The sequence below is a fragment of the Dipteris shenzhenensis genome, chromosome 2 (genome assembly GCF_047967505.1).
Source record: "Dipteris shenzhenensis isolate YYH24624 ecotype China chromosome 2, Dip_SZ_1.0, whole genome shotgun sequence".
Lineage (NCBI taxonomy): Eukaryota > Viridiplantae > Streptophyta > Polypodiopsida > Gleicheniales > Dipteridaceae > Dipteris > Dipteris shenzhenensis.
In genome coordinates this window covers 20,567,987-20,580,721 of record NC_141597.1, presented here as the reverse complement: position 1 = coordinate 20,580,721, position 12,735 = coordinate 20,567,987, and the positions used below count along the sequence as shown (strand labels likewise).

At 40.2% G+C, this 12,735-nt stretch overlaps 1 protein-coding gene across 3 annotated transcripts; it reads left to right on the top strand.

Moving 5' to 3' along the window:
- Nucleotides 1-4,710: 4,710 nt before the first annotated feature.
- LOC147904462 (beta-glucosidase 6-like) lies at nucleotides 4,711-11,181 on the top strand. 3 transcript variants are annotated; one of them, XM_087386618.1, is made up of 14 exons: nucleotides 4,800-4,854; nucleotides 5,652-5,725; nucleotides 5,934-6,003; nucleotides 6,117-6,175; nucleotides 6,280-6,355; nucleotides 6,515-6,586; nucleotides 6,670-6,757; nucleotides 6,915-7,155; nucleotides 7,250-7,365; nucleotides 8,023-8,246; nucleotides 9,661-9,698; nucleotides 9,881-9,977; nucleotides 10,162-10,261; nucleotides 10,391-11,181. In XM_087386618.1, exons 2-14 carry the CDS (start codon nucleotides 5,714-5,716, stop codon nucleotides 10,605-10,607), a joined length of 1,410 nt encoding a protein of 469 aa, XP_087242744.1. In that variant the 5' UTR covers nucleotides 4,800-4,854; nucleotides 5,652-5,713; the 3' UTR covers nucleotides 10,608-11,181. The 3 variants fall into 3 exon arrangements, 2 of the variants coding, with proteins under 2 accessions (XP_087242737.1, XP_087242744.1); XR_015542288.1 differs by lacking the exon at nucleotides 5,652-5,725 and having other exon boundaries at nucleotides 4,711-4,854; nucleotides 9,900-9,977; nucleotides 10,391-10,426; XM_087386611.1 differs by lacking the exon at nucleotides 5,652-5,725 and having other exon boundaries at nucleotides 4,711-4,854.
- Nucleotides 11,182-12,735: the final 1,554 nt, after the last annotated feature.

Sequence of the window (12,735 nt, the reverse complement as noted above, 5' to 3'; positions counted from 1 at the left end):
CTGTATCAAATTAAAATGGGATCATAACTCAAACATATGAACACCCATAGGTATCTCAATCAACCTTAACTTACAAACCCTTTCCATGTTTACGGTCGCATCCCATTCTCCATACTTTGAGATGTGATTGAGTATAATCCTGCGTGCATGATACATGTTTCCTCGACATCGATCACACATACATTTGATTTTTTGCTCCAACCACATTTCGCGATGGTGGATACGGAGGGATTCACCCTCACTGGAGCTACTTGTTGAAGATGAAGACATCCTACAAACAAACAACCCAAAAAATTTTGCTTTTCTTCAAATATTTAATTTTAAACTTTGTGGCATGTGTAAAGGCACGCCTAAAACCGCGTCTGTCTGTTCTGTGATACGCATCTACAAGCGCATCTAAAACCGCGTCTGTCTGTTTTGTGGTGCGCATCTACAAGCACGTCTAAAACTGCGTCTGATCTGTGTATTTAGACGCATATATAGATGCACTATTAGACGCGTCTATAGATGTGGCTTTTAAATCTGCTTTTAGCGCGCTCGCTTTGCTTTTCTTCACATTACTTATACTTCGCGTGGCTTGCTTGCTTCGCTATTAGCAGATCCACAGTTTCTATGCTTAAGAGGAAGGCACCCACACTTACTTCCAAGCTTACACTTAAGAGGAAGACACCCACACTTACTTCCAAGCTTAAAGGAGAAGAGGGTGAACAAAGAAGAGAAGCAACTTTAAAAAAGGAGAAGAACCTTCCATACCTCTATCCAAGGTAAGTCTTTTTGCAGTTGATCTTTTTTGGAAGTTTGCTCTCTTTGGATTTGTACTTTCTCGTATCTAAAAAACGCATGATTTGGGTATCACTGTTACGTTTTTGTGTCGGGCACATGTCCTTTTCTACTTTTTAGAAAAGTCCGTCGGTCGGAGCGCATCTATAGGCGCATCTCAGAGCGCATCTAAAACCGCGTCTACAGGCGCGTTTAGACGCGCGTCTAGCCTGTTTGCAGACACAGACAGTCGCGTCTATAGATGCGCTGTTATATGCAAAAATAGACGCGTTAGTCAGACGCGTCTATAGACGTGCTCCGACAGTAATCCTCTCTTCCCTTCCCCTTTCTTCTCAGCGCATCAGTAATCATCTTTTTTCCAGTTCATCATGTGGCCAGGAAGCACTTCGGGCTCACCTGATCTCCGAGAGTCTATTTTTAGGGACTTATATAACCTTTTAGGACACCCTCCTAGTCCTGCGGAGTTATACAGGTATATGATGGGTACTCTAAACACCCCCCAGGAGTCGGCACTACAGACTCCAAACCACCCCACACCAGCTGAGATCACCCTAGTGGAGTCAGCACAGCCCAGCCGGCTACACAGCGCGGGCCCATCTCCCATGCCGTCTTATGCCCCTTCCCCCATGCCGTCTTATGCCCCTTCTGCCATGCCGTCTTATGCCCCTTCCCCCATGCCGTCAGGAGGTCCTTCTGTCTCACAGAGCCGTCGGCGTACTCCTGTGCAATCGAGACTGTGCAATCGAGACTCGGTTCTCTAGCTATGAGTGGTCCACATAGTCCTGTGCAGTCTCCAGCTATGAGTGGCCAGCGTACTAGCTCAACACGACACGGTAGCAGGCGTAGTAGCAGGGAGAGCAGTGGGGAATGCATGGCACAGTGCTTTGGGAGGGGTGGCGGTGGGGACGATGATGATTCAGATGATTTAGATGTGCCTCCGGGTGATGGTACGATATTCTATGACATCACTCAGACAGGAGGCATCTTGATGGATGCACGGGGAAAGGACATCATGGCCTTCATGCGCTCTGTAATTGCTAACAATTATAGAGATTGCTTTATCCACTACAAAGACCAGCCAAAGAGGTTGGCTGATGAGACCCTCGCTGCTGTTCGCTCTAGGTATCCTAACCCCCCAATCGCCAGTTCACAAATAAATGGGCCAAGTCAAAGATTGTTATGATACTTGGCAATAAAAGATCTTCGCTTAAGAGGCAGGCACTAGTGGAGCTTATCAGGCTCGAGGGAGGTCAACCACCAAGGGGCCCGCCCCACACCACTCACAAGCGTGAGTGGAAGAAAGCAATGAAGTCAGCGAGGGAGGACCCCAGTCTGCAGCATGTGGAGGCACGAAGGGTCCAGATGGAGCAATATGGAAGTGTGCATTTTGGAGCAGGGGGTGTTGATTCATGGGAGGCCCAATTTGTAAGTATCAATCTCAAATTATATTACTTATGTAGTTTATTAGGAGGTTGTTTCTTTGTACTAATCCCTCCGCAAATTGTGTCGTCTTGCAGCTTGATATCGTGGGCATATACCCTACTCCTGTCGAGACAGCCTACCACCGCCACCATCGCAGAGGAGATACATGGAGGCACTTCTATCATGACGGGTTGATTACTGAGGAGCAGTATATCCAGGCTACTGGAGCGGCCCCCGAGGTATTTGAAAGTAATTAAATAATGTCAATATTATAAGTAAAGATTTGATTTTTCATATATTGATATATGTTGTCCCTTGTTTACACGTCCCTGCACAAGATGACGAGAAAGAAGACGAGGAAGGAGGCGGAGAAGGGAGCGCAGAAGGGAGCATGGAAGGGAGTGAGGATTAGTCGTAGAAGTAGTGCTAGCTATTCTTTTTTGTACTTAAAGCCACTGGCTTGGCTTCGTGCCTCTTGTATATACACTCCTCTTATTTTTTGTACTTGAAGCCACATGACGTGGCTTAGCTTCGTGCTATATGTACATACAAGCACTTTTTGAGCTTTCAATTTTATTTTGTTTTGGAGTTGTAATGTTTTATTTGGAATTGTAATTAAAATGCGTTTGGCTATAAGAATTGAATTACACAATGTGGAAATGGGATTCTTGTAACTATATAGCATACACAACATACACAACATTCTGTAAATTAAAAAATATATATTATAAAGTGCGTCTATCAGTGCGTCTATAAACACGTCTATATATGCGTCTGTCTATTCGAGATGCGTCTATTTGCACGTCTATAAACGCGTTTATAAGACTGTTTAAGACACGTCTATACACGCGTTTAACGATGCGTCTGTCTGTTTTTTAAATTTTTAAGCAGAGTGTTTATTTACGCATCTAAATGCGCATCTATATGTGCGTGTGTCTGCTATATAGTGCGCTGTTAGATTCGGGTCTCTAGATGCGAAAATAGATGCAGAAATAGACGCGCCCGTAAGTTTTTTTTTTAGTTCAGTAAACGCGTCTGTGTGCACGTCTGTAGGTGCTTTGTCTTGTTGTGAATCTCACAAGTTGAACTTTGCCACTACTCCACATGACACACAATGATCTCATATTTTTTGCTCTAGGGTGAGCTTTTGACCCTTGTTGCCACAATGGTAACATACCCTAGGGCTAACTATTGATAATCCATGTTGGCCAGGGATGTACCATTTGCTTGATTTTAAAGAGAGATTTATGTTATTTTTTATTTTTAAAATTTGTGTGTGATATTCATTATCAAAAAATTTTAAGACTTCCCTTGTTTAGCTTTGGAGAGCATATGAGTCTCAAATTAATGAAACATGTGTTAGTAATGACTGCATTTCTCCTTGTATACACACTAGTGCATTCAAGGTTAACATTACGTAATGTAGTTATTATATTCAAGCATATATTAATTGTTAGTGTTTTCCTTTCAGCTTCTTGGTAATAGAAATATGACCCTTTATATTTGCCGCTTATATTGAGTCCTAATAGGGGCGTAATAGATAGTGCCTCTTTTCAATGAATGTGTTGGTTTGAATTCCTTGTTCTTATTATCTCACTTTTCAATCACATTATTGCACATCTTGTTTTTGTTTGAAAGTCCTTTTCTTGTTGGTGTGTGTTTCAATTAGGTCACTAGAATAAACACCATGAAATTAATGGGTGGTCCTAAATTTACATTTACTATCTTATCTTGGATATAATATTTAGAGATATGTTACATGTTAAACTCTTCATCTCACATTAAAAACACTAGAGGATATTATATGTAGAGAGTATGTAGATTGGTTTGATATGTCAAAGTATCCATCATATGTACAATTATGTGTTTTGATTATGGCTTTATGAGCATGACTCATTCGTACCATGAGTTTAAAGCTTCTATGAGCAAAGTAGGTGTAATAAACTAGTCTATTTTAAACAACCTAACATTTGTTTGAGTACTAATGTTAATATGTATAAGGAAACCGAAAATGTAAGGTGTGGTTGAGACCTAAAGGGTGCACATAAAAATATGTAATCATATGATGTTGGTTCAACATAATGGGCTTTTAAATCCAAGTTGATCTCAAAAATATGCATATAGAAGGGTTTTTTAATCCATAAAATGGTAATACATAAAGCGAAAGGAATCTAGTTAGATTATTTTAGCACCCGGGGGATTAATCTAGGCAAGAGGCAAAAGAAGGGTCACGTGCTAGGATGGCATTAAAGGAGAGGAAGGAGGCAAAAGAAGGATCACGTGTTGTTGTTTTCATATCTCTAGAAATACATAATAATAAATAAGATATCTACCCTTGAAAAAACATGAAGTGTGAAGGAGAAAAGAAGGATCACGAGTAATTATGGAAGGCAATCACGTGGAAGGGAACGCAAAATCACAAGCATAATGTTTTGAAGAAAAGTGCAAATAAGTAAGTATATATGTACGTATAATAGACATCAAAAGAGATAAGCGCATTGGATCTTGTTCTACTTTGTGTGGATGGCAATTCTATCATGGATGCTCTTCCTCCTGCTAATCCTCTCCTTTCAATTCCAAGATTTGCATGCTCTCGACCTTAGCCTCTTCCCTCCTGGCTTCGTCTTCGGTGCTCAAACTCTGGCCGTCAAGGTACCCCATTCTGCACGTCTGCCTTCTTATCATTCGCTGTCTCATCCCACTCGCTAGTCCTTTTGCTCAATCACCTTACAGCATCCCTAAAAGTAGTTCTGTTTTGTCATAGCATTTCTGGCCGCTTACGCCGAATTAGTTGCTTATTCCACGAGCTCTTTGCTTGCGTACGTGAAGAGTGGCGGCGCCTCTATATAGCGCAGACGTTCTGGCTATTCTTAATCATCCACGATGCGTCCGATCGTTTAGACTTTACAGAATTGTGAGAAAAACCGTCAAACTTGCAGCTTTAACGGGGACGGTGAGCCCTACATAAGTCTAAAGTTGACACTCTACTGCAGTGCCGCACTGGCTGCTTGCTGACTTACTGTGTGAACAGCCGCTAGCACTAGATGGCAGACACGCACCATGTCTGGCGAACCACATGAGTTGAGAGAGGTCTACTGTCTCTCTTGGGAAGGAGGAGCTGTCCTTGAACATCCTGGGAGGATTTGCAATGTATGTAAGCGAAGAGTGCTGTCACTCCGCTCCAACAGCTGCTTCTCGACGATGAATTGTTTGCTGAATAACTGAAAAGTCGTATGCTGGAAGAGTGAATGGTTGGAACTTGGACGAGCTGTGTTTTGCTAGATGAGCGTTGAATTCTCGTTGCAATAGCGCTGAGAGAGAATTGAATGGGTCATCGGTACAGAATTGTTTGTACTGGCTGGTCATCCATTTATTGCCATGCTGCACCTGCCAGATTGTTAATTAGTGGTTCCCTCGAGTTATTGACAATTTGACACTCCTTGTACTAGATGGTTGTTAATGAGCTCAGAGTTTTAGATTCGTTCCAGTGCAAGGGCTATATGATGCGTTGATGAAGCAATGTGTAAGTAACGAACAGTTGGCATTGCTTAATCCTAATGGAGAATTGTAAATTTTGTTTGACTTGCAACATGATGCAAAGTACGAGTACATTGCTGCATGCATGAACAAGTTTCGGAGAGAGTCCTTTGCAACTGTGCTGTTGGCATACAATAATATGCATGTTTAGTGACGTCTACTGGCTGCTTATCTTTCCTCCCCACTTTCTGCAGCACGAAGGTGCTTCTCCAGCTCCAGGGAAAGCCGACAGTATCTGGGATACCTACGCGGCATCTCCTAACTGTACTTTTCTCCTTATTGCTCTCTGAAACTGCACTCTTCGTATATCCTCAGCGTTTCTGTTAATCGAGTAAAAGCTTACATGCTTCTGGCGTGGCGTGCTTGTGAGATTACAGCACCTGTGTTCGACGGTACCACGCCAAGCAGTGGGGGCGACCATTACCACCGCTTTCGGGTAAGATGGAATGGCTTTCAGGAATCAGCATACGCTTTCAGCAGGGTGCCCAGCAGCCCCAGCTTCTGACTTTGATTGTGCAAGCGTTGCTTATTTCTCTTTAGGACGATATAGATCTCTTGTCTGACATGGGAATGGATGCATATCGATTTTCAATCGCCTGGACGAGGATCTTCCCAGGTAATTTGTTCCTTCTAAGAGTCCCTCTGCTTAGAAGCTGAATCGTTTGCAGCATAATTCAACGCAGTGGCATCATTTTAGGGATATTCACAAGTACCTGAAATCGAATCAGTCGTGTTGGTACTTCGTTGATACTTCTTAACCATCTTACCCTTGCAGATGGACCTGGAGAAATAAATGAAGATGCTGTGCAACACTACAACGATGTGATCGATCTTCTCTTGCAGAAAGGTAATGCCTATGGGGTTGCTATTTCACATGAAAATTCTGATCGTTATAGGGGAGCTTTTACAAGTTCTTTTTCGTCAATACAGGAATACAGCCGCATGTAACCCTTTGGGCTATCGACCACCCCCAATATCTCCAAGATTCCTACGGCGGATTCCTGAATTCGTCCATTATGTAAGCTAAACGTAACTTGGCATCGTGTTGCCGCACACTTGTTCGATCGTGTTTGGATCGCATGTCATAGCGCAATTTTTCGTTAGTTTATCTCATCTTTTGGCCTTAATTCATTGACAATTCCCTTGCTTTTCCTCGCCCATGTCATTGGATGTAGAGGCGATTTTGTCATTTACGCCGATGCCTGCTTCAGTTCCTTCGGAGATCGAGTGAAGCATTGGATCACTATGGATGAGCCCAATGACTACTCGCATTTAGGATTTGATTCTACATTACAACCGCCAGGACGATGTACCAGCTGCTATGCAGGAAACTCATCCACAGAGCCTTACATTGCGGGTCACAATGCGCTTCTTGCACACGCCGCCGTGGTGGAACTGTACCGAGCAAAATACCAGGTGATATGTGCGAAGGTGGATGCAACAGTTCGTTGAGAAACTAGTTCGAGATCATGTATGCAGAAAGTAAACGGGCTGAGGCTGTGGGTGACAGGCGAAACAGCAAGGTCGAATCGGGATAGCGCTGTGGTTCGAATGGTATGAGCCCCTGACGGAGAGTGCAAAGGATGTGGCAGCGGCGCAGAGGGCAATTGACTTCTTTGTTGGGTGGTGAGTCACCGAGTATTTCAGATTGTATCTGAAAAGCATGTTGGCATAATTATTAATCCTTCATGGAAGGAGCGGCAGAAAGCTGCGTACTTAGCATGAGGACGGCTGCTGCCATTCATTCAGGAGCCGGGATTTGAATTTCATTGGTTGTACTGGCTGCCGTGATTGAATCAATTCGTTCAACTCGCTGCAGTTGAAGTCAAGATGATTTCTCAATACGAGCAACCCCTTTCATTTTTTGGGCGCATTTGAAAAACTGGGCGGTAGTCGTGCCGCGGTACAAGGTTGCATGCCAAAAATCAAGCCTCGCGAAACGTACAATCCATTTGTTTTCTTTGATTGAAACCATTGATTAGTCGCCAGAGTCTCCAGAGATCAATGCCTAGTCGCCAGAGATCGAGCCAAAAGATCGGATGTTCGTTTGAATGCTGGTAACCTACGCTGGTTTTCTGCAGGTTTTTGAATCCCAGTGTGCCGCGGTACAAGGTTGCATGCCAAAAATCAAGCCTCGCGAAACGTACAATCCATTTGTTTTCTTTGATTCAAACCATTGATTAGTCGCCAGAGTCTCCAGAGATCAATGCCTAGTCGCCAGAGATCGAGGCAAAAGATCGGATGTTCGTTTGAATGCTGGTAACCTATGCTGGTTTTCTGCAGGTTTTTGAATCCCATAGTGTTCGGGAGCTACCCAGAGTCGATGAGATCGGCAGTGGGTTCGAGGCTACCAGAATTTACAGCAGAAGAGTCGAAGAGTGTGCAAAATTCCATCGATTTTCTTGGGCTCAACGTTGCCACTGCAGCATATGCCTACGACGGAACAGACGTGCCGGACGATTATAGCAGCCCAGGCTTCTATGAAGATATGCGATCAAGCTGGACAAGTAATCCTTCCAATGCATCCATCTTGCTTTGTATCTTTCAAATTCAAATTCAAGTACAAAATTCCATAAATATGTATATTCCATTCAAATTCAAAAGCAATAATCATTATGAGAGGAGGGGAGGGGAGGGGAGGGAGGGAGCGAAGGAGGCTTATGCACTAGCTATAAGTTAAACAGGGTTTGTAAGAAACCAAAGCAAAAGCCAATGTTCAAAATTTTGTGACTAGTGAGTGCATGCGTGCATGCGTGTGTCATGTGTGTGCATGAGTGTGTGCATCTGTGTGTGTGTCGTGTGTGTGTGTGTGTGTGTGTGTGTGTGTGTGTGTGTGAGAGAGAGAGAGAGAGAGAGTTTCACTAAAAAGTATGTGAGTGTGTGTGTGTGTGTGTGTGTGAGAGAGAGAGAGAGAGAGAGAGATTCACAAAAAAGTGTGTGTGTGTGTGTGTGTGTGTGTGTGTGTGTGTGTGTGTGTGTGTGTCTGAGAGAGAGAGAGAGAGAGAGAGAGAGAGAGAGAGAGGATCATCTTTCCACAATCAACTCTTTAACCTTAGTGTAAAGTCTTTAAATAATAATTCCCACCCTCTAAGTAGCATGGGATGGGTGTCTAAAAGTTGATAAAGAAAACGATCAATGGGAGACATTTTTGGAAATGACTATTTTGTTAGAAGCCAAAAATCAGCCTAAAAATTTGACTATTCACCTCTCACAATTATGGAAGAATCGGGAGGAGCTAGGCACATCATCATACCATGGTATGTACCATATTATGAAATCAAAAGATGATGCTCATTACAAGCAATCACCTTTTTCTAAGTAGAATCTAAGTGAGATCAATGATAGGAGTTGTCATCTCTGCCCATCCTTCACAAATAATGGGAAAGGCATCAAAAGTTCCTTTCCTCACAGGATAGCAACAAGAGGGAAGTTTCTTAAAGGAAAGTCCTATTCAGTGATCATTTCATAAAAGTAGGTAGGTTTTGCCATTTTCTTTAGGTTCTCGTCATTTTTTAAGGTCATATAGGTGACCTACCAACCTTGTCATGCATAGTGGATTGTGTATCAAGAATCCACTTAACCAAAACCTTTGATAATTTGACACTCAACATTCCAAAACACCTAACAAGAATCCTTTATGATTTTAGAGTAGGGAATGAAGGGAATCTTTAAACTTATTAAGCTAGAACCAATTCACACATAATATTACAAGACTGACATGGAAATGGAAGGGCTTAATTAAGGCTAACATCAATGTCGTGAAACTTGTCATTAAGCTTATTATTATGCTAAGATTAATATAGATGGAGAAAATTGGTAAGCATCTCATTGCGAGTTAAGTTTTTGATAACCTTAATGTGCCTTCTTTACTTTCTATGCTTATTTTTAGAAATATTTTATATAACGAATTTTCCTATGTAGATTATCGTGATGGAGAACCAATCGGAGAAATTCTTGAGGTAATGAAGTTCCATTATGCAAACAAAAAAGAGAAAAATAGATTGTCATTTGTATTTAAATAATGGTATAGTATTAATCTATTATGGGTACCCAACGGCTCCCACTAAGCATTACCACCTTATCTTCTTGCTACAAATGACCTAGTCTTGCAAACTAAACAGAATTGATTAATTTCTTGTAGAGTGCTTCTGTAGCTGCAGTACCATGGAGTATGGGGAGCATTCTTAACTATGTCAAGGAAAACTACACAAGTCTTCCTATCTACATAACAGAAAATGGTGAGAATAACAAAAAACTATGCAATGCTTTAATGTAAATGTCTATTAATTAATCTTTGGTTCGTTTAAATGCATATTTAATATGTATGCTTATTAGTTGATTGTGAATATATGTGTTTACAAATGTATACACATTGACGGCCCTAAAATTTGCCTCACAAAGCCTAATATTTGAATTTTGTAGGATGGGGTTTGGACAACAATCCCTTGGAGGAAACCTTGAATGATGTGGATCGCATCGCATACTTTCAATCATACATAACGTGTCTTTTGGAGGCAATAATGTAAACTGAAAATGCAATCTTCCTTATTTAAAACAGTAAAAGTTATTTGAACATGCTAGTAATCAACCAAAATCTTCCATGCTGATTTTTTTAAAAAGCTGCTAAATGTCATAACTTTGTGTTTTGTAGGGATGGAGCAAATGTTGAAGGATACTTTGCATGGTCATTAATTGATGGATTTGAGTATATTGTAGGGCAAACAGTACGATTTGGTCTACACTATGTGGATTCATCGTTCAATAGATACAAAAGGGCATCATCTTTATGGTTTGCTGAAGTCATGACAACTAGAAAAAATACCACTTCAATGACAACTAAGGATAAGAACAATCACTTTGTAGCATGACATACAGTCATCTACGGCTTTTCCTTGCATTGTGGAGCTGCTCAGTATAGCTGTAGCAAGCTCCTATGATTTGCTAATAGCATAGAGCATCCTCATGATAGGCTGCCATAGCTGGCAGCTTGGTGGTTGGAGTAGCACATGGTGGAGGAAAATTATGGCTCTTCTTAGCTTGCAGGAGTCATTCTCAAAGCAATGGAACAACTCTATATATTATCGCTCTTCCTAGCTTGCAGGAGTCATTGAGAGCTTGAGTTGCTATTGTCACCTATATGCCAGCCTCATTCTTTAGGATATTTTTTAGCATGTGTCACTCTTCTTTCTAGTCTTGTACGGAGATGTCCTTTGTCAAGCTACTTGTGTAGCAGCAAGTTCTATAGTGCTTTGTGGAGTCTTCGTAATTGAGATTTGCTCTTTCCAAGTGTCTTGTAATCACTATTAAAAGCCTGATGGGGATGTGCAATAGCTTGTTTTTGTCTTTCTATCATAGATGTCTTTTTGTATTAGCTAGTGAGCAGCGTCAATTTATGAACCTTCATCTCTTTTGTAAAAAGCTATGAAAAGCCAATGAAAATGAGCAGCTATCCTGAGTTTTTTGGTCGTGGAATATAGGAGTTTTCTTGTGGGATGCAATTTCAATGTTTTATTAGTTTATGGGATATTTCATGTGAGATTTCAGTTTTGGGCTTCTAGAGGAAATCATATTCCCTGATTTTTCAACAATAAAGAAACTAGCTTGTTCTAAAGGCCCAAAGTTTAGAAATTGGTGATTCTAGTAACACCTCTTGAATGCATGTGGTTTTTTATAGGGTTTCTAAAAACCCTCCACATATACAAGCTCTTGAAATAGAAGCTTTGTTTTTATCTCAAAAAATGCATAGTTGACTTATTCTCTTAAGGTCTATTAAATCAGACCTATTTACATGCATACATTGAGCCATTAGTAATCTTGACTATTCTACAGATAATATTTACGACAATCATTAGACAATTTCATGGAACTTACAAATAGAAGGAAATATTTCTTTCCCACAACACATGGGAGTATTTGGATCTTTTTATTAAAAAAACAAATACTAGCATATACATAATTTAAAATATCCTTTGGGAGTATCAAGTTGTTGAAAATCTATCCTCAAATGCAAAATAGCATTGTATTATTTTTTAAAATTGAAGTATGTTCTCAAGAAATTCTATAAGATCATATACTATATCCTAAGGAGTGAATTTGAGGAGTCAAAATATCCTTTAGGAGTTCCAAGTTGAAAAGATGTCGTCAAATGTGGAATAGCATTGTGTTATAAAAAATATGATAGTATCTTATGAAGAAATTCTTCCTAGACTATAGGATCATGTCTCGATCATGTACTAACTTCTAAAGAGTCGGTTTTAATTTGTAAAAGCACATGTGAATTTGGTAAAGCATGCTTAATAATACAAAAGTCTACAATTCTCTACATGATGACAGTTTTAGGAAATTTTCAAGTCTCTTTGTGGCATGCACTACTTTAAGATTTTTTTAATGAATTTTTATTTTGAATAAACTTATAGGTTTTCATAGCATTTATATATAGCCATACATAAAATTTTCACAAAAAGAGTACTCTACATAATTTGATCATCCACATATTTACAATATACACTATCTAGGCTATTCCTATCATGTATTTTCAATGCTTTTAGGTACTAAGAAAAGATATTCCATTGAAAAAATTATTCGTGCTAACTTAGTCAAGTTATCATTGGTATATGTTCAATAAATATCAGCATTTTCATCAATATTTATGTCAATATATATGACACTCACTAATGACTATTTCAATACTAATACCAGGGTCTATATTGACACTGGGATTGCTAAAAATCTCCTTTAAAAATTATAAAATTTGGGTTTTTATACCTCATCATTTCTTTGTAGTTTTGATAAAAAAGAAAGATAAAGATGTTGAGAGATTTTGTACCAAGTTTGGGCTGAATTACCTTCGTATAGTCCTGATGAAATCAAAGAGTGGAATCTTATTATGCAAATACAAATTCATTAACAAAGGAAGGAAAGAGCTGTCCATAATAAATTATTCAAGAATTAGCATTTACGTCAATATTTGCATCCTCAACTAAGTCCTACATTCCA